Raw genomic sequence first — 24,850 nt, forward strand, 5'->3', positions numbered from 1 at the left:
AACAGATATAGGGGATAGAAGATACTGCAAGTGACCTCCTGCCCACTATAAGAGGTCAAATGACCCTACCCAAGACACACATACATAATCCCCAACAAATTCAAGGGAAAGAACTGCAACTGTGGTGTAAATGAGTATCTAATATAACTTTGATCTTTTATGTGACCAAAAAAGTAAAACATAAAAAAAGAACAAAGATAAAAGTTTCGCGATGTAAATGGGTACCTAAAATAATTCTGTCAGCTGTATGTTGCGGAAATATAGTCAAGAAGACAACTTCAATTTCAAGGCCTAATGCTTACCTTTAGGTTCTTGGGTGATAATTGTAGAGAAATGTAGAAAAGGTGGTTGACCATTGTGCATCTTTAGAGATACGTGCACTTATGAAGGCGGCAATAGTAGTTGAATTATTTACACACCTCTCTCTCTCAGTCTCTCACTCTCTCTCTCTCTCTCTCTCTCTCACAGTCTCTCTCTCACAGTCTCTCTCTCTCTCACACTCACACTCTCACTCTCACTCACACTCTCACTCTCACTCTCACTCTCACTCACACTCTCACTCACACTCACACTCTCACTCTCACTCACACTCTCACTCTCACTCACACTCACACTCACACTCACACTCACACTCACACTCACACTCACACTCACACTCTCTCTCACACTCTCTCTCACACTCTCTCTCACACTCTCTCTCTCTCTCAGTCTCTCTCTCTCTCTCAGTCTCTCTCTCTCTCTCAGTCTCTCTCTCTCTCTCAGTCTCTCTCTCTCTCTCAGTCTCTCTCTCTCTCTCAGTCTCTCTCTCTCTCTCAGTCTCTCTCTCTCTCTCAGTCTCTCTCTCTCTCAGTCTCAGTCTCAGTCTCTCTCTCTCTCTCAGTCTCTCTCTCTCTCAGTCTCTCTCTCTCTCTCAGTCTCTCTCTCTCTCAGTGTCTCTCTCTCTCTCTCTCTCTCTCTCTCTCTCTCTCTCTCTCTCTCTCTCTCAGTCTCAGTCTCAGTCTCAGTCTCAGTCTCTCTCTCTCTCTCTCTCTCTCTCTCTCTCTCTCTCTCTCTCTCTCTCTCTCTCTCTCTCTCTCTAAGATATAAATAAAACAATGAAAAATAATGTTTTGCAATTAAAGAACAAAATCACACGTTTATTTTATTATATCGATATCAAAACTATCATTAAATAAAATCATAAGTTTACATAAATATTTGAATTATAATTCTCCTCTCACTGTTTAAGTGATAAATTAAAGCCCACTCATCGGTAAATTTAATCGTTTACCATTCTGTCATGTTCATCCAAACCTGGCGGTAATAAGGTCATCGTGACAAAGATGTATCGACTATGACAGTCATATTAAATTCATTAACAATGTGGAATCATAAATTTATCCTGATTGATTCATAAGTGCATATTGGAATGTAATTAATCTAAAAATGAGTTAACAATGCATTTTCTTAAATGTTTTTCTTCTCATTTTGGTCACCCGAACTTGGGACAATGCATTGTGAATTTTCTAAATACGAGGGAAACGGCGTTAGTTAAACTGTCATGGCAATTTTATGACACATGAAGCTAAAAACACAGAAATTTGAATATGTGTCATAGCGGTGTCGACAAAGAAGTAAAAATGTAATGGCCACATGTAGAAAAAGACCACCAGAAACATAAAAATAAATGTAGCAATGACTATGAAAAATGTTTTTTTCTCTTTTTGAGGAAAATTTTTGTCTAAAATCAAAGTCCTATCTCCACTGAGTAAAAATGTTTTTGAATTTTGAAAATCCATTCATAAATAAACAAGTTATGCAGTTTCAAAGGTGTCATTTATTTGGATGACCCGCAAAGAGGAAAAAAAACGCGAAAATATGGGACGCTTTTTCGGCATTTTTTTTCGACCTTCGGTTGTATCTTGCGTAATAAATGGATTAAAAGATTGAAACTTGAAGAACAAATTAGGAGGGTGTTTTGTAAAATACGGGAAAAGTACTCGTCATATTCATATGAAATTTTACAACCAAAAAGAAGAAATGTTCATGTATTACCTTGTCAGCGACAAAACCTCCACGCCCGGTAGTTTTAGAAATATTTTACTCCGAAGAGTAAAAATCTATTTTTAACGGTCTTCTGGTAATTGCACGAGTTTTGTCGTTTAACATAATCTAAAATGACCTTTTTTCTAACTGTGTGCCAACTTTCAGTCATATTCATCGATAAACAGCGTCGTAATTAATTTTTTAAAATAGCATATACGAAACGGCTTCGTCCCATATTTTGACGCGAATTCGGGCACTTCGTGAGCGAAAAAGAGGCCCAAAGATTTGTGCGGGATAGTCATTGCTAATAAATGTTTACAATATATAATAAATGTGAATTACACAAAGCAGAGAGATGCAAAAATTTAAAGCACCATTAAAACATGAACATGGCTGTATCTCTTTTAATAATGGATCAGAGCCAGCACCCAGGAAAAGATAAATCAAATCCATAAATCCAGAACAAGGACACAAAACCATAAGAAGGGAACAACAGGCCATGGGCAACTAGTGTTGATAACAACAGAATGCAGGGAATGTTATACTTATGGTAATTTACATTTTATATAATTTGATGTTTTGACGAAAACAAGTAAAATTTGATTTTTAGTTAAGGTAGGCGTGTATTAACAATTTCTATATCAAAAAATTAATCACCAATACTAAATTGCAAAGTAAGTAACTAAAAAAACCCAGCAGTTTGTATTTTTAAATCTATCTCTCTCTGAATTATATAATTCCTAAACATAATAAATTAGTGACTAGACATTAATGAAACTTTGTTTAAACGATGGCACAAGTGGTCAAAGGCTTTCATCAAAAGTAACACGTCAACAACAATGAAAAGGGCGACGGAGTTTTGTCAACTTCATAAACATTACAATAAAAAAATTGATTACAATAGTGCAATTTCACAAAGTTAATGAATGATTTGTGATAAATTATTATAAAATATGAATACTAAAAGGTCTACAGGATTTGATAACTATTGCTTTTGTTATTTCAATATTGAAAAAAGCTCATCTCCTTCCAAATCATTTTATTTAATACTTACAATGAATTTGTGTCTGATGATTGAGGAGGTTGTTTCAGGACAGTTGAGATTACAATTGAATAAATATATTCTATTTTTTTAAAAACACAGTAATCTGAATACAGTCAAGATAGAAAAATCTGTCCCTTATCACATATTGGCATGTCAGACAACATTTGAAATAATTGACATATGTACTTTTTCCTTTTCGAAATTTTTCGTTAATAAATGTCTAAATATTTCAAAAATATTCAAATACATAAATGAAATACGTGCTTGAACAACTCACTGAAAGCAAATCATTGTCCTTATAACAATATTTTTCAAGTTAAGAAACAGAAACAAAAACAAAAAAACACCAAAAAAGTACATAATAAATCGAATAATATAGCGTAGAACAAGAATATAACCACAATAATAAACAAATATAATTACTGAAAGATAAAGCACAAATTAACTCGTTGTAAAGCTGATATTGGTAAGTATATATATAACAGACCACTCCAGATAGAAAAAGGAGGGCAAAAAGGTGAAGTAGAAGAAAACGGTCCTTGTTTCATTTTAAAATGAAATATCTGCCAACAAAATGCCTGACTTGACTGCTTTGAAATGAAAATTATTTTTTTAAAAATACAGATTGATGATTCTTTAAAAATGTATTTCCTTCATCATGATTCATCCTGAGTTAAGCTAAGTTAAAGACTATATCCATTTGAAATATTTCAGAAGAAAAAAATGGGAGCAAACAAGCATGACAGTGTAACAAGTTGAAAAACATGAAATTCAGTTTATGAAAGGAAAAACTATTTAAGCCCATTGATGGGCAAGATCTAATCATATTTAGTAATATCAATATCTCTCTTTATTTCAAGTACTTGGTCATTTAATATAAGTTGAAAGACCAAAAAAGTTGCCTCATGAAAACAAACAATAGTAATAAACAATGAGCTTAAAGCACCTCATTCTAATGGCCCATTTAGACGTTCAGTTAATTCACCCATGGCCGGGCGAATATCCAGAAACTGTGGATGAAGTGACAGCAACTCATGAAAACAGTGTGTAAACAAAGAATTTAACTGATGACTGACAACTGTCAGACATCAGTTAATTTTTTCATTTACACGCTCAGTTTTTATGAGTCGTTGTCACTTCACCTACATTTTCTGGATATCCGACCACTCGTGGATGAATTAACTGAACACCTAAATGGGCCATAAGGCATCCAATTAAGGATCTGCATAACAGTAGAAAGAGCAAACATAACAATGTTTTTTCTTGATGACGTGTCTTTGACTATACAATCATACTCTCGAATATAAATGAAACAATAGCAATTCTACATTATGAAATTCCTGATCAGGTTGATGTTTGAGTGGCACAGTGCCATATCTATTTGCAAAGTCAAGCGATGTGGAGGAGCTCAATGACGAGCGGCGTGATCACAAGCTCTGATCATGGCATTGTGTTCTTGGGTAAAGCATTTTGCACACATTACTCCATTCATCTCACTTGTGAATGAAAATGTGGCTATTGAAAGTGATGATATTGTAAGAGTCTTAGTACAAATAGACGCCTAACATGCAACTTGGACTGTATTGCAAGGGTGGTAGGTCATATAGGTGCCTTGCATGCGACTTAAGACTGTATAGAATGAAAATGTGCTTTCATATGACCGGCTGGAGGAAGTCAAATGAAGAAATGTCAAATGCATTGAGCATAATTGCAGAAATGTACTATCATAATGTGCATATTTATTCATTTATTGTCTCTCTATATCAATCTAGCTATTAAAGAGCGTTAGAATAATCATATTTTACAGGTGCATAGTAAAAATTTTAATGTGTATAATGCATTAAGATTGATAACAAAAAGTTTGTATAATTGCACAATTCATAGTATAATATTGTGTAACGCGCCTCGCATGGTAGCTGTGTTTGTGTGCTCTGCTCGTTTATGAAATTCCCCTGGATATACTCATTTTTTTTAATGTACACATCTCCGTGTATGTTTGATCCAGTTTTATCAAATAACTTTTTAATGTTTCAAATGTTTAACGAGGACATTTTACTTTTATCGATCTTACACACATTTTATTACCAATAGAGCTTTAATCAACGGACACTGTTTACATTGCCACGAACCCTATTTTTATTAACCAAGAGGCAATCGCAAAGGTAAAAATAAATAAAGACCAATACAAACAAGAATTGGACACCAACCAACTGTTCACTCACTACGCACACACCCGCCAACTAAACTGACACAAGTACAGCTTGCCACTGACCAAAGGTGGTGCTTGATGAAAAAACAAGAGAAAAATGCAGAGTGGTATCTAGAGTGCTGCAGGGACCCTTTTGCTACTTCATTTTTATAAATGACTTGGGCAAAAATCTATCTAATGAACAAATCTTATACTATTCGCAGATGATTATTCAGAAGGATAGAAGATCATAACAATGCAAAGATTCTGCAGTCAGATTTAGACTCACTAACACAGTGGTCAAACACGTGGCAAATGAATTTCCATCCTGAAAAATGCTCTGTGATGTCAATCTCCACCAAGAAAAACACATTGAGCTTTGATTACAAAATGTTAAGCCAAACATTTAAACATGTAAATAGCATAACATACTTGGAGTGCATTTAAATAACACCCTGCAATGGGAACATTATATTCACCACATTGCGACAAAGGCCTTAAAAACAATACATTTCATCTAGAGAAATCTTCATCAATGTCCCGAAAAGACAAAGGCACAGGCATATATTCAACTTGTGAGACCTATTTTTTAGTATGTTTGTACTAAATGGGATCCCTACAAAATTTAGGACATAAAACCCATTGAAAACATTCAGCGATAAGCTGTAAGCTTTGCCACAAATTGTCGCAAGATGAAACCAGAGTGACAGCAACTCTAGACACACTAAGATGGCCAACACTCGTCTTGTAGAGAGAATGCACGCATACATCTATTTCACAAAACAGTCAAAAGCAAACACTCAGCCATAAACATTCCAATCTACATTAACAATTCAAAAAACGGATACTAAACTAGGCTTCATCACACCAACAAATTCCACCAGCCATTTGCAGGAACAAACACATACAAATTCAGAGTTTTCCCTCGAACAATACATGAAAGGACAAACTACCACATGACATAATACACATCACAGACCCAACATCATTTCAACGCATTTTCTACATATTCTACATATACAAAAACAAGAGGAGGATTGAATGACTTGAGTGACAGGATTAGTGTGGTGTGATAGATAACATTTATGTGTATAAGATTTGCGGTGATGGGCACAGTGTGCCATTTGCATCTTATGGACTTGAAATAATAGTACCAAGAGAAGTAACTCGGTAGTGAGCAAAATTTATCCACGGAAATTGTTGGGTGCTCTACCTTTGGCACCTAGTCCTGTGACTTTGAAAATAGATCCTGCCATGGGTTGATCCGAACCTTCTGGAAGTTTCCACTGGCTGCAGGTCACAAAGAGCTCATCTAATTGGGGACCACCAAAACAACATGATGTTATGTTGGTGGTTGGAAACTCCACAGTTGTCATCAATTTTCCTGAGAAAGAGAAAGTTTTAATAATGGCCAATGTAATATTAAATGGAAATTGAAAGTTCAAAAGGTAGCAAAAAACAAACAACTTGAGCATTTACAAAGAGCAATATCCACTAAATGTGCTCAATGCACTTTACACAGATCCTGAGCCAACAGCAATACTGACCATGTAGGATGAGACATGACGCCAGTTAGACGATATTACAATTTTTCTCTGACAGAAACAATGCTGTTAACAGTCAGTACTCATTTTACACCTGAATATGTTGCCTTTCCCAAGGACTTAACTATGCACCACTCAGAGCATGACTTGAACCCTGGACCTTTAGGTCCAAAGGCAAGTGCCATATCCCAAGACCACATAGCCCCTCATTTGGATACAATATCAACCCCAATCACCAAAAAAAAAAAAACCCAAAAAACTTGAGCTTTTATAATGCACATTATCCACTTGACATGCTCAAAGCGCTTTACAAAGGGTCCCTGACCAACAGCAACACGTAACATGGAGAACATTGATGCCTGTTAGGCGATATTACAATTTTTTTCCGACAGAGACAATGCTGTGGGCAGCCAGGTACTCATTTTACACCTGAGAATGGTGAGTAAAGAGCCTTTTCCAAGTTATCAACTATGTGCCGAGTGAGGCTCGAACCCAGGATCTACCGATCCGAAAACGAGTGTCATACCACAGGCCACAGAGCCGCACAAGTAGTTAATGATTTTATTTAATTGAGAGCTTATCAATAATGTAATTTCATCATTGTTTTATCTTAAAATTCTACTGACTAACATTGATTTGATGTAAAAAAACAAAAAAAAAACCACTTAACCAAAAGTACCCTATAAATTTCCAGCGTTTCTTTAATTCTGTCATACAAATTTAAAAAAAAAAAGGAATTTCAATTAAAATGCTCACAGTTTATGTACGTGTGTGTTGGGGGGGGGGGGGTGTTTGTATGAATGTGTGAGATGTGTGTGTGTATGAGAGAGAGAGAGAGAGAGAGAGAGAGAGAGGGAGAAGGAGAGAGAGAGAGAGAGAGAGAGAGAGAGGGAGAAGGAGAGAGAGAGAGAGAGAGAGAGAGAGAGAGAGAGAGAGAGAGAGAGAGAGAGAGAGAGAGAGAGAGAGAGAATGGATGTGTGAGGAATGTGCTGGCTAATGCTAGTCAAGATTATGAAACGGAAAGGATGGACAAACTTAAATTGACAACAAGATCTTGCGCTGTTGATAATTGGACGCAACAGGAAGAGAAATGATGAATGTTTCTTTAATCCACAAATTACTCAAAACAATTTTGTCTTCTTTAATTATTCATGATGAAATTATTCAAGAAACAATAGTTTTAAATGCATGAACGATAACACTGATAATTATCATTGACATGAGAGACAGCAAAATAAATAAGTAAAGGTGACAACAATACCTAAAACCTATAAAATAAAAGAGAAATATTATAAAATACTTGTTAAACAAATATAAAACTGCAATCACTTTGTTTGGGATCTACACTATAAAATCTATAAAATGGAAACAGTACATAGGCGAAAAAGCCAAGTCGCCAATGGCGAGCAAGAGATTGACTAAATGTGATAGCCATTATGAAAAAAATCAGAATTAGAAAGCAACGGGTTCATTACCACTGACTTATACAAGAAAGTATAAGACCAGTGATAATTACTACTTACACCAATTCATTTCAATTAAACGGTTATTTTCAGCCAATTCACAATATAAAACCTACATTAACATAGAATTTCCAATAAAAAAATAAAAACAGGTAAAATAAATAATTAACCAATGCAAATAAAAAAATAAAATAGACAAACAAATAATAAATAATTAATTAAATAAATAAGTAAATAAAAAAATGAATGAATAAATAACATTCACTGACTAAATGGACACCCTTTACAACACAAGCAATTCATTTATCAGGAAACAAAATAAAATAGTAATGATAAATCACAATTTAAATATGTAAATAGGTACCAGGCAAAATCAAAATTCATCCACATTTTAAGAACAAATGTATAAACGGAAACAATTTATCACAAAAATCGCATAATCAAGCATTACCTGTTGTCGGATCAAATTGGCTAACCTTGCTTGAGCTGAAGGAGGCGACCCATATCTTGCCATCACAGTCAATGCACATTCCATCTGGCAAACCTTTCACACCAGCAGTATTGAAATCCACAGCGGTTCGTCTGTTGCCTGATGAGTTATGAGTTAGCACATAATGAGTTATAAAATAATACATAATAATGCAATAAATTATGATAATTTTAATAAAGTATCCAAATGTGTTTTCCCTGAATCTTCAGTTAGACTAGTATTTCCTTATTCATGGTTGCAGACTCAATCAATTTAAATATATTTAAAAATTCTTTTTAATTATTCAAAACTCATATTTTATATTTTGCATTTTGTTTCATTACAAAAAAATCTCCTTGGGGAAATGAAAATATATAGAATGATTCCTTATGGTGACTTTTACTGAGAAGGACAAATAAAATATATATATATATATATATATATATATATATATATATATATATATATATATATATATATATATATATATATATATATATATATATATGTTGACATCAATATACACTGTACTAGATATCTATATCTTTACAATTATATAATTTGTACGCCCCTTGAAATTTATTCACTATACCTATTACCAAGTTTTACTTTACCAAATTTATTTACGTATTAAATTTGTGTATGTATCATTGTTGGCATTATATACGTCTGTATAAAAATTTCCTTCTTGGATGAATAAAGAACATCATTATTATTATTATCATTATTATTATTATTATCATTATTATTATTATTATTATTATTATTATTATTATTATTATTAATTATTATTATTATTATTATTATTATTATTATTATTATTATTATTATTATTATTATTATTATTATATTATTATTATTATTATTATTATTATTATTATTATTATTATTATTATTATTATTATTATTATTATTATTATTATTATTATTATTATTATTATTATTATTATTATTATTATTATTATTATATATTATTATTATTATTATTATTATTATTATTATTATTATTATTATTATTATTATTATTATTATTATTATTATTATTATTATTATTATTATTATTATTATATTATTATTATTATTACTATTATTAGTATTATTATTATGAAGGGAAAAAAACAGGAATACTGTCATGTGTTGACTTCAAGTAGAGTTGACTTCTTCCAGTCTGGCCTGGTATCACCTGGCTGACAGGAGTTTTATAAATGTTATGTATTGACTACATCCTAATGACACTTTCCAGTTCTGTGGTAGGAATTTCGGCTTTAAAAGGTTATTTACCAGCATTCTCAACTAAATGCTTTTTCAAATGCAAATTAGCATCTTAAATGCTTTAATATCTTGATCTCAAAGCTTACACATGCTTAGTTGGTCTAAAAGTTGCTCTTTCAAACACATTTAAAAGTTGACATAATATATGGCTGGTCCTGACCAGGTCTCAGCAGCTTAACCCTCTCGTGTTCAGATTATTTTTGGGGGAGTAGATAATGAGTTCCCTATATGGTCATGTCAATCATGTAGACATCCTTTGATGATATAACCCTACCCTTTGATATCTGCAGTCGCCTTCTCGTTTCCTACGGTCACTCATGACTAAACTCCGCCCAGAAACTATTTCATAGGTCCGTCCATCACCACATTTCAAACTTTTGTTCTCGTGAGTTCTTAAGTTTTTTGATCGAAGAATGATTGGCTATTGAGAATCTTGACCCTTCAACGGTTGGTCGTTCTGACAGCTCACATGTCAACAGCCGTCAACAATACATTGAGTCATCGCTGAAACAGTGGAAGACGCTGATCGCATAGTGGCGTCACAATCACCACGTTGTTGAGTAAATTATGGTTGATAGGTAAAAAAGTCAAATTATGTTCTAGTTACATTTGAAACAAACAAAGTATATCACTGATCTCGTCTCATTGAGATATAAACAATGATATAAAAATCAAGAAAATCGGCCGATAAATAAAAAAGTTGCTAAAAAAAGCTAAAATAAACAAAAGCAATTTTTAAAATCAAATTTATTCGTAAAACAGTTGGTTTTCAACCGATTTTTTCTGAAATAAGGACCAATGTTCTTCTTTTCTCAAGCAGATTTCAACAATGTGACTTTCAAATTCCTCAGAATTATATTTTTTACTTTTAGATTTTAGCTTTTAGGCCTACTCAAAAAGGTGTTATATTCCTTGCGTAACAATAGCGTAATACATCGACGGAGAGAAGCGTCGTTTTGGCCATCTGGATAGATATCGTGTGACTCACAATTCTACACGAATGACGTTGGCGGTCGATCAAAGAGGTGTACCAAATTTATTTACCAACTACTTTTCTTAGTGCTAAAATTACAAAGTAATAATTTCGGATCAGAATAAATAACTCTGAAGTTCCTATCTCTTTATTACAATAAAATTGATACCACGAATGACAAAATCGCCCCACAAATAAGGGAGTTATAAATTATTCATAATATTTTTTTAATTTACAAAAAATGTTATCAAAGTCATTTTTCATCACCAAAGACGTAATTTTCCCCCGATTTTTACCAAACAAGGTGCAATGTCAATGATTTTCACTCGCAAATAAAATAGGATTTAAATCGCAATTTCTACAACATATTTTATTGTCTGTCGGCAAATCTATAAAAATCAAAGCTGAAAACATCCTGCAACAGTGGCCTGTCATTTCCTTCACAACGATTGGATTTTACTTACTGAGGCCAGTCTTGACTACCCCGCCCATGAATATTATGCCGTTGTCGGTTTTTGTCGGGTTGAATCTTAAAGAGTTAAGGGCACTCACCGCATCAATTCATTGACCCAACCACAAAAAAACACACACATACTCGCACAAAACACACACACACACATACATACACATACATTCACACAAACACACACACACACACACATACACACACACACACACACACACACAAAACAAACATGCATAACTTACTGACATTTCCACCAGCAAAGTCAAAGTCATATGCATAGACCTTCCTGGGCACTGAGTCGATGTAGTACATGATAGTGTTGTCATCTGTCCAATCAATTCCATTGCTGATATCAATCTTGCTATCTTGTTTGCTCCACTTCAAGTCTGTGTTCACACAATAAAGATTTCCACAACCTGCTTCCACAACGCCTGGAGTTGACTCAGGTCCCATGGTACCTAAAACAAAGTGAAAATTCTCAAGATCTTTATAAGACAATCTTCTTCTTTAAAGCATCTCTCCATTTTTCTTCGTCCTCCTTCATAGAAACCAACTGATTCGACAACTCTAGGAATAACATGATCAATGTGAAAGATAACATAAAAACACTTAATTAGTAATGATTTATTCTTTGTGGCGCATCTACGTATAAAGATCTTATTCAGACATGCTTTTGTGATAAATCTGCAGTTATGATTTTTTATAAAAGAGTATGCTTGGAAATAGTAAACATTTTAATTCACCTGCCCATAACCTCCCAGCAGCATCACACTTTGCATCGTTGAAGCGATTCTTTGTTCCATTCTCCACCTCTACCAGGACCTCTGTTTTCTTTGAGTCAAAATCAACAACAGAGACAGTTCGATTCAAACCAACCACTAGACCTCCTTTCTCCCGGGGGATGACAAAGCCAACACTTCCATCTGCCAATTGTTAAGATTAAAATCCAACCATAAAATTTTTACTATTTGTCTTCAATTAAATGCATATTTAATAGTGATAAAGATTAAAACGCTTATGTAGCTAAAATTAATCTCAGCAACATAAAATGGACAGTCTCAATGTCATGTCATCCTCTGAATAGGATGCTAGTTTACCCTCGAGTACTTTCCACCTGGTCTTATATAAGACCCAGCTCCCATATCAATTCTGAGTAGAAAGGTAGGTCAGAAAAATATTGTTCCATGATCAGATTTATTTTGCATTCTACTGAATTATTTCATAAAATGAATTAAGGTCTATCGTAATTTCAAAGTGATGGATAGGGACATTTATCAAACACATTATCAATTTGTATGAGCTGACATGAAAATCATACCGGAGATGATATCTGGAATAAAGTGAAAGAAGAAGACTAAACATATAACTAATCTCATGGAATATGTCTCTCTCAGTTTGTTTTGTTTTTATTAGAACATGGGTTGCTTTTGGTACACTTTATTAATCCCTAGGAGGGAAATCAAACTCAAGAGATAAGAACAATTCTAGGATGCTAGCCTCACTGTGAGCTCAGGTGGGGTGACTTGTTCATGGCCTCACAGCATGATGGGTGGGACTTGATTATGGTCTTCTTCTTCTTCTTTTCCAAAATAGTCACATTTATATTTGAAGATTATAACTTTGGAATTATTTTAGTTGGAAACCCTTGACAAAACGATAACCTACTTATAACTTGAAGCAAAAGGACATGGATTTTATGAGATAATCAAAAGCAGTTGAAGATGTTTTTTCCATCAGGTAGAAAGTAAATTTACTGTTGTTTGTAGAATTAGCGACAAGGCAGTTTTCATTAAATGTTCTCAAAAGACACGTGGGTCTTTGAAGGTCTGGATTTGAAATAGCCACCAGGTTATTTCTTATTTTCAATAGTAACGATAATCTGGCTCTCTTTCTTCTTGACAAAAGAGACTCTTAATTTAACTCACAAAGCAAGCTCATACTGCTGAACAAAGCAGTGCCAATACATTTTAATGTATTTCAATTCGGAAACTGTCATCAGATACAAGAAGCTAGTCACAAATATAAATGAGATGAAAATCCATCAATTAATCAGCCATCTGGAACATATCACTCAAACATTGGATAAATAATAATAAATGGTTAACATTATAAATAACTTACCTAAATTAACTTTACTCTCCTTTCCGGTTCTAGCATCCCAGCGATGTACACCTCCACTCACAATATCAACAGTGTAGAGTGACTGAGATGACACATCCCAATGAGGTCCCTCACCAATACTGGCATGACAGGCTTTTACTACTACCTCTACTTTAGGTGAAGACATTTCTTTCAGTGGTCTGGAATCTGGAAAGAGAAGTTCAAATCAGTATTTACTCCATAAATATCACTTTCCACTTTCACCCATTTTACTTTTTGGTGCATTTTATAAACTAGACTCACATCCATGTTCTACAAATGAGTATTATCATCATCATCATTGCCTTTTTCACCCTGGGTCAGGCTTTAGGCCACAGACAAACAGTTTCCATCCCTCTTTATTTTTAGCTAACCTTTTATCTCGTTCCATGTCTTATCAATTCTCTGTATATCAGTTTCTTTAACCCTTCTCCATGATCCCCGTGGCATTCCCCTTGATCTTCAGCTCTGAGGGTTCCAGTCCAATACTTTCTTTGTTATAGTGGAATCATTCTTTCTAAGGGTGTCTTCATCGTCTTCTTCCTATTTCCAATCCCACTGGTTTCCGCTGTGTTCTTTTCAATATTTCCTCGTTCTTAATCCTGTCCATCAATTTTATTTTAAATAGTTTACGCATGCACCTGTTTACAAAAATCTGTATCCTCCGTATACATCCTGCAATACATTCCAAGTTTCACATCCATACAGTAAGACTGACTTCACATTTGAGTCTTAGCTTAAGTTGAAGGGAGATATCTTTCGTCCTCAAAACTCTGTTCAAAGATGTGAAAGCAGCCTGAGCCTTTCCTATCTGCGCTTTCACCTCTGCTTCTGTGTCTCCATCTTTGTCAATTATACCGCCCAGATAGCAGAAAGTATCTCTATATCAAGTTCCTGATCTTTTACTTTGAACTGTTCCTTGACACTTACCTATCCTACTAATTAACTAAGACCTTTTATATGAATCTATGAATGAGTACAAGTGTGCATTCACTCTTGAGTGGGGAACCATAAACTTGGATGACTTCCTCTTATTTTGTTGAATATCACCAAGGGGCATAATTTAACTTGATCGTTTAGGCTTTGCAAAATATTGTTACTTTGTTAAGCTTTCTTCTGTTTAGTGGTTCGAGATTTAAATCCGTTTTCATGTTTTTTATCTTTGTTGTTTTGATTTTGATTTATAAATTTCACTGCTCTGTTTTGTTTTTGTTCGATTTCTGATTTGTGGTCATTAATATACCCGATTTCAAGTCGGTTACAAAATTACCAAAAATGTTGAGTTTAGTCTGCTTTGTTGCAAAGGGTAACGACGAGAATTTAGCAAACCACTGTTTGTTTTGGTTTTGATGTTGTGTCGCCTTCTCATCAGTGCCCGCATCCGCAGTTCAAGGCTAGTTCAAAGGTTACATGCAGTCACATGACATCAGGAAGAGTAAACAGTTTTGCGGCAAATAAATCACAGGCAAACTCTTTAGAAGTTATGATAGAAATAAAAATATTTTAAAAGGACTAGATAATATGTGGTCTGCACTTACAATCACACGATACAAGTGAAGCAATGTTAACGAGTTCAGGCGGGATAAAGAGAAGAAAATTTCAATTTCAAGAGCAATCTTTCCCTTTTTTTAACACTAAAATTCCACCAATAAAAGGGCGTGGCAGCTCCTGTTGTTAGCTAAATTTATATTATGACTTGCATGCTAAACTCCTTTCAGTCGTTTTGGTATATTTCAATATTATTATTTTTTTTTTTTAATATGCGGATGGTTGTCGGCAATGATTAAGAGGGCCCATACACGCAAAGATCTCATCCAGGGGCGATCGCCAACCAGGCAAGTCTGGGTCGCTGTGACCCGATCCCTACGTCAGTCGCAGATGAATTTTACCCACACACGGTGAGGAATTTTTCGAGGCGATCGGCGATCGGGGGCGTGGCAGTATAAAAAGTGGACAATTTTTTTTTCGGATTTTCGCTGTATTCACGTCGGATTCGTGATCAGCGTCAAATTTACAATAGGTTTGATACTAAGAACTGTGTGTTTACTCCAAAGATTGTTGAAATTAGAAATAAATTTTAATTAATAGTGAGGCTATGTGGTCGACAGAACCGGTCCCAGTTACTGTCTCTCTATTCTATCTTTCGTCTTGCGCACAACAGTGATTACTTCTCACTAAATTATATCATACTGTTGAAGGAACGAAATTGACATCATTCAACTCTTTGTTATTGTATTAAGGCAGCCATTTTGGTAATTAGTTCTCACTAAATTATATCAATCAGACTTTTAACGTTCAAGGTTACTCGTAGTTTTGTATGACTGTACGTTATTTCCGACTGGCGGATGTTGTGAGCATTTTACTTAAACTCATACCATCAATAACCGTCCAAGATATTCGCATCATATGTAGCAATAGCTATAATAATGTAACATGTCGCGAGAGAGAGAGAGAGAGAGAGAGAGAGAGAGAGAGAGAGAGAGAGAACGAAAGAAAGAGAGAGAGAGAGAGAGAGAGAGAGAGAGAGAGAGAGAGAGAGAGAAATTAATTGCGCTATATATAATACCGACGCTATATTCAATAAAGGTGATCAAATCACTTTATAAGGGTCCTTGGCCAACAGCAAAACATGTTAGACGAGACATGGCTGTTAAGCGATATTACAGTTGTTTCCCGATAGAGACGACGCTGTAAACAGCGAGGTACTCATATTAAACGTGAACAAGGTGAGAGAATGCGAGTACAGAGCCTTTTCCAAGGACTCAATTATGCCCCACTCAGAGTGGGACTCGAACTGAGTACCGTCCGATCCAAAGGTGAGTGTCATATCACAAGACCACATGCATAACCGTACAAGAAAGTGATGAGAGAATATATACATATGTATTGAAGGAGGAGAGAGCGGATGGAGTGAGTAAAGTTCTTGGATATTTTTAGAAGTAACCATATTGACGTCATTCATCTCATTGTTATTGTTTTTAGACACCCATTTTTATGATTAGTGCTCATTAAAATATATCAGACTATAATCGTTCAAGGTTCCATGTAGATTTTTGGGCTGGAGCGTTATTTCTGGCTCCCGGACTTTGTGAGTATTTTAATTTAACACAGAGCATCAATGAATGTGACGTTAGTATACCCATTGTTATTGCTTTTAGACGGCCATTTTTATAATTAACTTATCACTAAATTATATCAATCAGACAATAAACGTTCGAGGTAACACAGTTTTGTGTGTTAGTATGTTATACCCCAATGGAGATGTCGTGAGTATTTTCCAATACGCATAACATCAATGCATTTGCAATCAGATTTAATTTTAAAAGCAACGCAGACCACTGAAATGTATCCATTTTGTGAACAATAAAGATTTGTTATTTATCATCATAAGCATTGTTATTATTATTATTATTATCATCATCATCATCATCATCATCATCATCATCATCATCATCATCATCATCATCATCATCATCATCATTATTATTATTATTATTATTATTATTATTATTATTATTATTATTATTATTATTATTTATAAACAGTGCTCCCGTGGCAGGTACTCGCATCCCCCCCCCCCCCACACACACACACACGCGCGCGCGCACACAGCTCTTTTTCTTTCTTTTTTTCTTTTTTTTATGGGGGGGGGGGGGGGGGGATTGGGGTTGTTTGTAAACGATAATTCAAGGTTACATCCAATTTCAATGCCCACCCCTGTCATCAGGTAGTCAAGGCTTTTTGGCATCTGCCAATCCCAAATTATGTTTGTGTAAAAGTCGACCGTGATGTCGCGTCAACGAGGAGAGAACAAAAAAAAAAAAAAAGAAAAGAAGTACAACCAAAAAAATGAATAAATAAATAATTAAAAAGGTTCATAATGATAATATTATGTCATTACATTGGAAATTACGAAAGTCGGAAAACTGTTTTATTTTGTATGAAATTCATTATCAATTTTACGGTGATCAAGAACGAAACCTGTTGTTCATCTAACTCTTCCTGACTCAAAATGTATAAAAATATTCTTTTAAAAAATAATAACACAGCATTTATTTGGCGGAATATCCACTAGACGTGCTCAAAGCGCTTCACAATGGGTCCCAAGCCAACAGCAATACTAAACACGAAGGGCGAGACATGACGCCTTCAGGCGATATTACAAAAAAAATTTCCGACAACGAACAGCCATGTACTCATTTGAAACCTGAGTACGGTGAGAAAATGTGAATAAAGAGCCCCTACCAAGGACTCATCTCTGCGCCACTCAGAGCGGGTCTCGAAACCTGGACCTCCCGATCCGAAAGCGAGAGTCATACCACTAGACCCCATCACAGAACAGGGAGTATCACTGTTCTGTCGGCCACATAGCCTCACTATTAATTAAAATTTATTTCTAATTTCATCAATTATTGGAGTAAAAACATAGTTCTTGGTATTGTAATTTGACGCTGATCACGAATCTAACGTCAATTGTTCATTTTTTTATACTGCCACGCCCCCGATCGGCGATCGCCTCGAAAAATATTAAGCAAGGCGGCCAGGTATTTGGCAACACACATTGCGTTTTCACTTCGATTTGCCTGATCGGCGATCGTCCCTCGATCTAAACTGAGCGTGTATGGAGCCTTTTAAAGTAAACAAGAGGGAAACGATTATTAGGTACGAAAATAGCAGCGTTGATAAGGCAAGGCCAGCAAATCAGGCGCCCGTACTACAGAGCGTCAACATAGCATTGCGTCTCTCTTATCAACTTAGGAAATCTATCGTTTTGTTAATGAGATATCACTAATTATGTTTGTTAATATTTTTATTTTATAAAATCATGTTTATACTAACATGTTGAAAGGTGATTTTCAAATATAGTGATATCTCATGAACCAAATGATAGATTTCCTCAGTTGATGATAAATAAATAATAATGTGAAGTTGAATGTAAGCTTCAATTTAATTACGAAAACAGATCAAATGAACGTTTCGGGTTTCCTCTTTATCAATGAATCATTCATCTTAACTACGCCACTACCACATCATCTCATTCATCTGTAGTGTTTCATTCATCCTGTTTTGTTGATAAAGGGGAAACCCGAAACGTTCATTTGATCTGATTTTGTAATTAAATTGAAGCTTACATTCAATTTCACATTATTATCTATTTCTTAGAGCTTCGAGCAGCAATATTTACATCACTCAGTTGATAAGAGAGGCGCATGCGCAATGTTGACGTTGCCTATACATTATTTTTGTGCTTTGAATGTAATAATGTGAAATGTCACTGAATCGAAACTTCTGTAATACCAGTTTCCATGTACGTTTTGTACAGTGTAACCTTTTTAATGAACCGCGGTTTTCAAAGACAATAGGTGCATAATCAAAATGACATAATTATTAATTTGACCTCTCTACTTTGAGTTTCTGGTTGTGGCAATCTATTAATAGTATTGCTATTCGCCGCATGTCATGAAAAGGAATTCCGCGCTTTGCCTCTCCCGAGCAATACTTGTAAATGTTTCTCACTGTAACAAATTTGCATGTTTAATCCATATTGTTATCAGTTTGTTTTTTTACTTTGTTTTTTTTTTTTTAATGAATTTAGAAATCACAACAGGAAGCTACGCCTCTGGCTTTCAACTATTAAAATGTAACAATTGTTTATGTGAAATGTGTACAGAGTGTACAATTTACTGTGTCATTTTGAATTCAGGGTGGCAAGTTAGTGAGTAGTGCACATGAATCTCTTGGAAAAGTAAACCCCTCGTCAAGCCTGTGGGGAGTTCAGTGATCGTAATCACAACAAAATTCTCTGTGTATAATATTGTTATTGTAAACCATCCAAAAGTTCACTCATCCCAGACCTTCAATTTTTTAAATATACTGTAAAGAAGAAAAAATACAAAGTATGGTAGTGTAACCATTGGGGAAAACAATCGGCTTAATTTCACTAACAATTTTAGTGGTCGAGCCAATTATCATTAAAATCCATCTGAAGGTTGTGAATTTTCCAGTTTTCATTTTCCAGTTGACAAGCAATTACTCCTCGAGCGAAAGACGCAACCATCACACCTACCTGTGAGCAAACCAAACCCTAATCTGCCTTCATCACTCAAACTCCGCCAATACCGGACAATGTTATATTAAGTCTGAACATCTGGAAGACATGCCTCATCACCCTATATTCTGTAGTGATATATTTCAATCGCCTCAACTTCCCACGATTGTAAATACATCAATACACACAACTCAATACAAACTATCGCCGTGACAATGCAACGGCTATCGCAAGAGTAACAATGTGTTAATCGTTCTAGCCCTGGGACAATAAAAAAGAGGGCCATCTGTGGTCTCGATTGCATTTAGACTTTCAATTCGCACCCATATGCCAACATGTGCGAGATGTCACTCGTCCCGTAATTAGAAATTCACCAAGCGCACGGACGCTACAGTTGCGACACCCAGAACACGATTGGACTACAGACAACAACCAATAATAAACCAGGCCTACCAACATCCTGAAATATTGTTGGCTCTTTGAGATTCTCCAACTCCCGACGAAAACCTTCATAAGCCAAGGTTGGGGAGAGTAACGTTCTCTCTCCATTTCAATCTACTAAGAACTCACTGCTCTATAGAAACTCGAAAATCCTTCATAGCGAGAAACCTGTGCGCACGAGGTCGCAAATACACTATAGTTCTATTTAGTATTTATATGCATTGATTATTATGTTCTCATTGATACATATCTTTCCAATCCCACTAACTCGCCCCATTGATTGAATTACGGATTAACCCATGGATAGTGGTGATGTCAAAGGTATTGATTGGAATCCCTCACGACCCCACTATTCATTGAATATTAAAATGTTGCAACCTAGCCAACGATTTGCTCCGGTATTTATCACAGATCAATTGTGAGCGAAGCATTCAGCCTTTGATCACCCAGCATCAATCAGTGTGTAGTGACAGCCCACATCCTGCGAAGGACCAAGTCGAACGGCCTACCACGAAACAGATTACAGACTGCTGACCTGAACGGCTACTGTCTGCTATAACGGGAAACCTTTCACGCCAATCAGTTAAGGCCTCTCAAAAGAAAAATGAACAGTTTTGTGATACGGGATGAAGATCAATACTCATAGAATGCTTTTAATGAATTTAAACCAGCATTGTTATTATTTGACTAATTATGTGTGAACTTGTTATTGTATGGGGCGATTCTGTTAATTTGTATAAAAATACCTTTTTCTTTAACGGGGATTAATACTTACCTTCTGAGCCTACCTATCCCTGTACAACGTGCCAATACTCTACCACTCCACTAGTACCTATTTCTCTAAACCTAAAACATTCTCTTACTATCAGTCAAGTGTCAGGAACTTTTTATCCGGCAATGAATAGGAATAAAAGTGGCACCCGACGCTGTCTATGGGGAAATATTTGACTTCTCTCTATACCTATCTCCTTCTTGGCACCCTCCTACATAGACGTGACATATTAAAAAAACAAAGGCCCATCCCATGTGGGAATGAACAGGACCCGCTAGCATTATAAAATACGTACCTTCCAACAAGACATTCTCTTCCACACAAAAAATCTTTCAGAACGGACGTGTTTTATCCTGTTTAGTGGTATGATATTCATTAATAAGTGGTAGTGATTATACTGATTTAACTTTCTTAAATTTCTTTCTGATCTACAGTCTGTATGAATAGCTTTTTCTGCCTACTTTTATGTCTCTATTCCGATGAGGTTGATATGCATATCATTATGACTTGGTTACAGGTAATTTGACATATTTTACAAAACCATGGTTTAGCTAGTTTGTTTATCTAGTGCAGTCCGGTACTTATTGCGACCAGAGTAACGATCACTTGTTTACTTCATGCTATCTGGGCGTTAGCATTATAAATATGTTACTTAAAATATTCACGAGTCTATAGTTATAACGTTCAAGTGTTAGACTATTTTATTAAACATGTTATTATGGCTGACTTTACTTTAGACCCTATCGCACACAAGTCCCATAGACAGGTCTTGGAAGTTTAAAACGGAGAAATCTGACAGCCTGTCAGGGGCGGTTGCTGGCTGTTTATTTAAGGCGGCATGGATCGTTAACACTTTCTCTCATCGTACTCAGGTGTAAAATGAGTACCTGACCGGAAACAGTGTTGTCTGTGTTGGAGGAAAATGTTATCTCGCCCAACAGACATCATGTCTCATCTTTCATGTTGCTATTGGCTTAGGATCCCTTTTTAAGTGTCTTGTGCATACTCAGTAGATATTGCGCTATATCAATGTTCTAGTGGGTTTATTATTTTAGAATGTGTGTCTATTATTAAATAACGGTCTTGTGTAAAGCAAACACACCAAGATCCTATAAGATCCGTGTGTGTGTGTATGTTTGTGTGTGTATGTGTGTATGTGTGTGTGTGTATGTGTGTGTGTGTGTGTGTGTGCCTATTTAACCTTTCCCGATTAGACGGGGGCCACTATCACCAACAATTTCAGTTCTATCCAACAACTATTAATCTTCATCTCGAACAAAAACCTTTGCTAGTGGCTTTGGTTTGCATCTTGAATGTAAAAGAAAAGACCTTAGTGGGCGTTGTCCTCTTTTCGTGTGTTAAAATACGATGACTTCCGCCATGCACAGAGTCTTTTCCATTTTATTTGAATTCTGGGTTTAAATCTCAAGTTTTTACCTTAGATACCTCTTAATTCTATAGATAGTTCGAAGATGACGTCACTAAGGTCTTTGTTATTGTTTTTTGCCACCCGCGTTTATGAGTAATGCTCACTGAACTGTATTAACATGACTATAAACGTTCATGGATACACATAGTTTTGTGTGTTGGTTCGTTATACTTCCGGATGGCAATGTTATGAGCTTCTTAGACAAGCGCATACTATCTATATAAAACACTCTCGGAAGTCTTTGCGATGTTTGCAATCATAAGAGTTGCTATGATATAAATCTTTATCTCAATGATAATTAATTATTGTTAACTTTAGGCTTATAAAATTCATACTACTTTTCCATTATAAACGCTAAATTAGTTTAAAACTAGATTTTAAAATTCCTGTGTAAAGATGGAAGCGCCCCCTTTACTGCAGACTTTTAATCAAGTCAATTTTAAAAGTTTAGTTTCAAACTTATATGTATGATCTGTATGATTTTTCAAAATAATTGTCACAAAAAAAAAAAAAAATTTTGTTCGAAATAAAATAAAGTATATGGGTTGTATGCATTTATGACAATTGGATAAAAATGCAATTTTCGCTTGTCGGGTCACGCGATTTTGGGTCATATACTTAAAATCTATATTAAATAATTTAAAATAAAAAACCCAAATTACTTTGATGAATGACCCTATTCGTAGTCAACTAAAAAGCGTGCCTCTTTTCATTTTGTTTTAACAATGAAAAGCGCGCTTTTTAAAACGCGTGTACTCGATAATGCGCTTCAATTGCACGCGAAGCACACTTATTTGCAGGTCTGATAACCCAATTCCTTATGGGCTCATTGTTGTAATGAAAGTCTTTTTAAAATAACGCAAAATATTGTTCATTACAACAATGTTAAACAAGGCTCATAAATAGGTTCGGATGTCAGACCTGCATATAAGTACACGTCGACTGTACGCCATTATATCTAGTTTGAGCATCATTTCATAAATAACAAAATAGAACTAATATAACATGACCTTGGTGATATTGATGAATCGGTTATTTTTCACGTTTCATAGCACTTATCTAAAACAACAAGATAAGAATTATATAGCCAGATGCAGTAGGTCCTAATATGAGACATAAAGAAACACTCATAAATCGATAACAATTTAGAGAACAAGTTTGCTCTCCTGATAATTAATTTAAAGGTTCAAATTAAAAAACAAAACAAAACAACAACAACAAACAATTATGATCCTGAATATTGTCTGATGCACTACCCCTGCTTCCATCACCATACGTGTTATTAAAGGCGTTAAACTAATTTGTCTAACATCATTACATGCCCACATTTTATATTTTTGATAATATTTGCGTTAGTTTAAATAACAATAATTTGGGTTAGCAGACTTATCAATACGTTCTCGTCGATTTACCCCCAAATAAATATATATATTGGTCTTCATCAATGTATATATTTAAATTTATGTTCATATAATATAGTCCTTCATTCATGAAATAAAAATCTCTCCTACGTTTTGACAAAATAAGCATTAAAAACGTTTTTTTGACTTAATAATTCATAAACCAGGGAAGGTCAATTAGCCTGATGGCTTTATAATATGTGCACTTAGCTTTGCGTCCATATTATCAGGTTGTCACTCTGAATACCATTAGTGATATAATAATAATAATAATAATAATAATAATAATAATAATAATAATAATAATAATAATAATAATAATAATAATAATAATAATAACAGTAGTAGTAGTAGTAGTAGTAGTAGTAGTAGTAGTAGTAGTAGTAGTAGTAGTAGTAGTAGTAGTAGTAGTAGTAGTAGGGGACAGCGTGGATCAGCGGCATGGTCTTTGCTTCGTATCCCAAAAGTACCGAGTTCGACTACCGTCGCGTTGTGTGGCCCTGAGCAAGTCACCTAGCCTTAACTCACTTTGCGGCGCTGCACTGCGGCTGACGCCTGTGTTATTCCACTCTTTCCTTGGAATAGATCCTATAGATCCCTTAGGGATGAATAAAGGGAATTTTATTATTATTATTATTATTATTATTATTATTATTATTATTATTATTATTATTATTATATTACTAGTAGCAGTAGTAGTAGTAGTAGTAGTAGTAGTAGTAGTAGTAGTAGTAGTAGTAATAGTAGTAATAGTAGTAGTAGTAGTAGTAGTAGTAGTAGTAGTAGTAGTAGTAGTAGTAGTAGTAGTAGTAGTGATAGTATTAATATTAGTATTAGTAGTAGTAGAAGAAGCAGTATTTTTATATATAATAAGAGCCAATGATTTGCTTATTTGGACTCTGACATTTCAAAATTTTAGTCCACAAATTTTCGAACTAATTTGAACAAAATGATTTATCATTGTTATTGAATGATGAACTCACCTCCACAGCTTTAGCACAGGACAATGAGACAACTAACGGACACACTTAGTTGAAAATGGTAAATGTCCAATCTTCGCGCTCCAAACCTTATCACAAGCATTATTATTAGGCTATTATCGTATTATTGTTATCAGGAATAACTACCTACATAATTTGTCAATATCCGCTTAAATGAGCGGTCGCTGTTTGTCT

At 34.8% G+C, this 24,850-nt stretch overlaps 1 protein-coding gene across 5 annotated transcripts; it reads right to left on the reverse strand.

Moving 5' to 3' along the window:
- Window positions 1-1,107: 1,107 nt before the first annotated feature.
- LOC144963091 (regucalcin-like) lies at window positions 1,108-24,827 on the reverse strand. Of its 5 annotated transcripts, none has more exons than XM_078896738.1 (7): window positions 24,659-24,773; window positions 13,567-13,752; window positions 12,189-12,368; window positions 11,688-11,903; window positions 8,717-8,854; window positions 4,238-6,642; window positions 1,108-4,080 (listed from the first exon to the last, which is right to left on the reverse strand). In XM_078896738.1, the coding sequence occupies exons 2-6, from the start codon at window positions 13,730-13,732 to the stop codon at window positions 6,443-6,445; spliced, it is 900 nt and encodes a 299-aa protein (XP_078752864.1). In that variant the 5' UTR covers window positions 13,733-13,752; window positions 24,659-24,773; the 3' UTR covers window positions 1,108-4,080; window positions 4,238-6,442. The 5 variants fall into 5 exon arrangements, with proteins under 5 accessions (XP_078752864.1, XP_078752863.1, XP_078752865.1 ...); XM_078896737.1 differs by lacking the exon at window positions 24,659-24,773 and adding an exon at window positions 14,855-14,971; XM_078896739.1 differs by lacking the exon at window positions 24,659-24,773 and adding an exon at window positions 14,515-14,620.
- Window positions 24,828-24,850: the final 23 nt, after the last annotated feature.

This window comes from Berghia stephanieae, chromosome 1 (assembly GCF_034508935.2).
Source record: "Berghia stephanieae isolate SIO BIC M18660-M18661 chromosome 1, UCSD_Bste_1.3, whole genome shotgun sequence".
Classification (NCBI taxonomy): domain Eukaryota; kingdom Metazoa; phylum Mollusca; class Gastropoda; order Nudibranchia; family Aeolidiidae; genus Berghia; species Berghia stephanieae.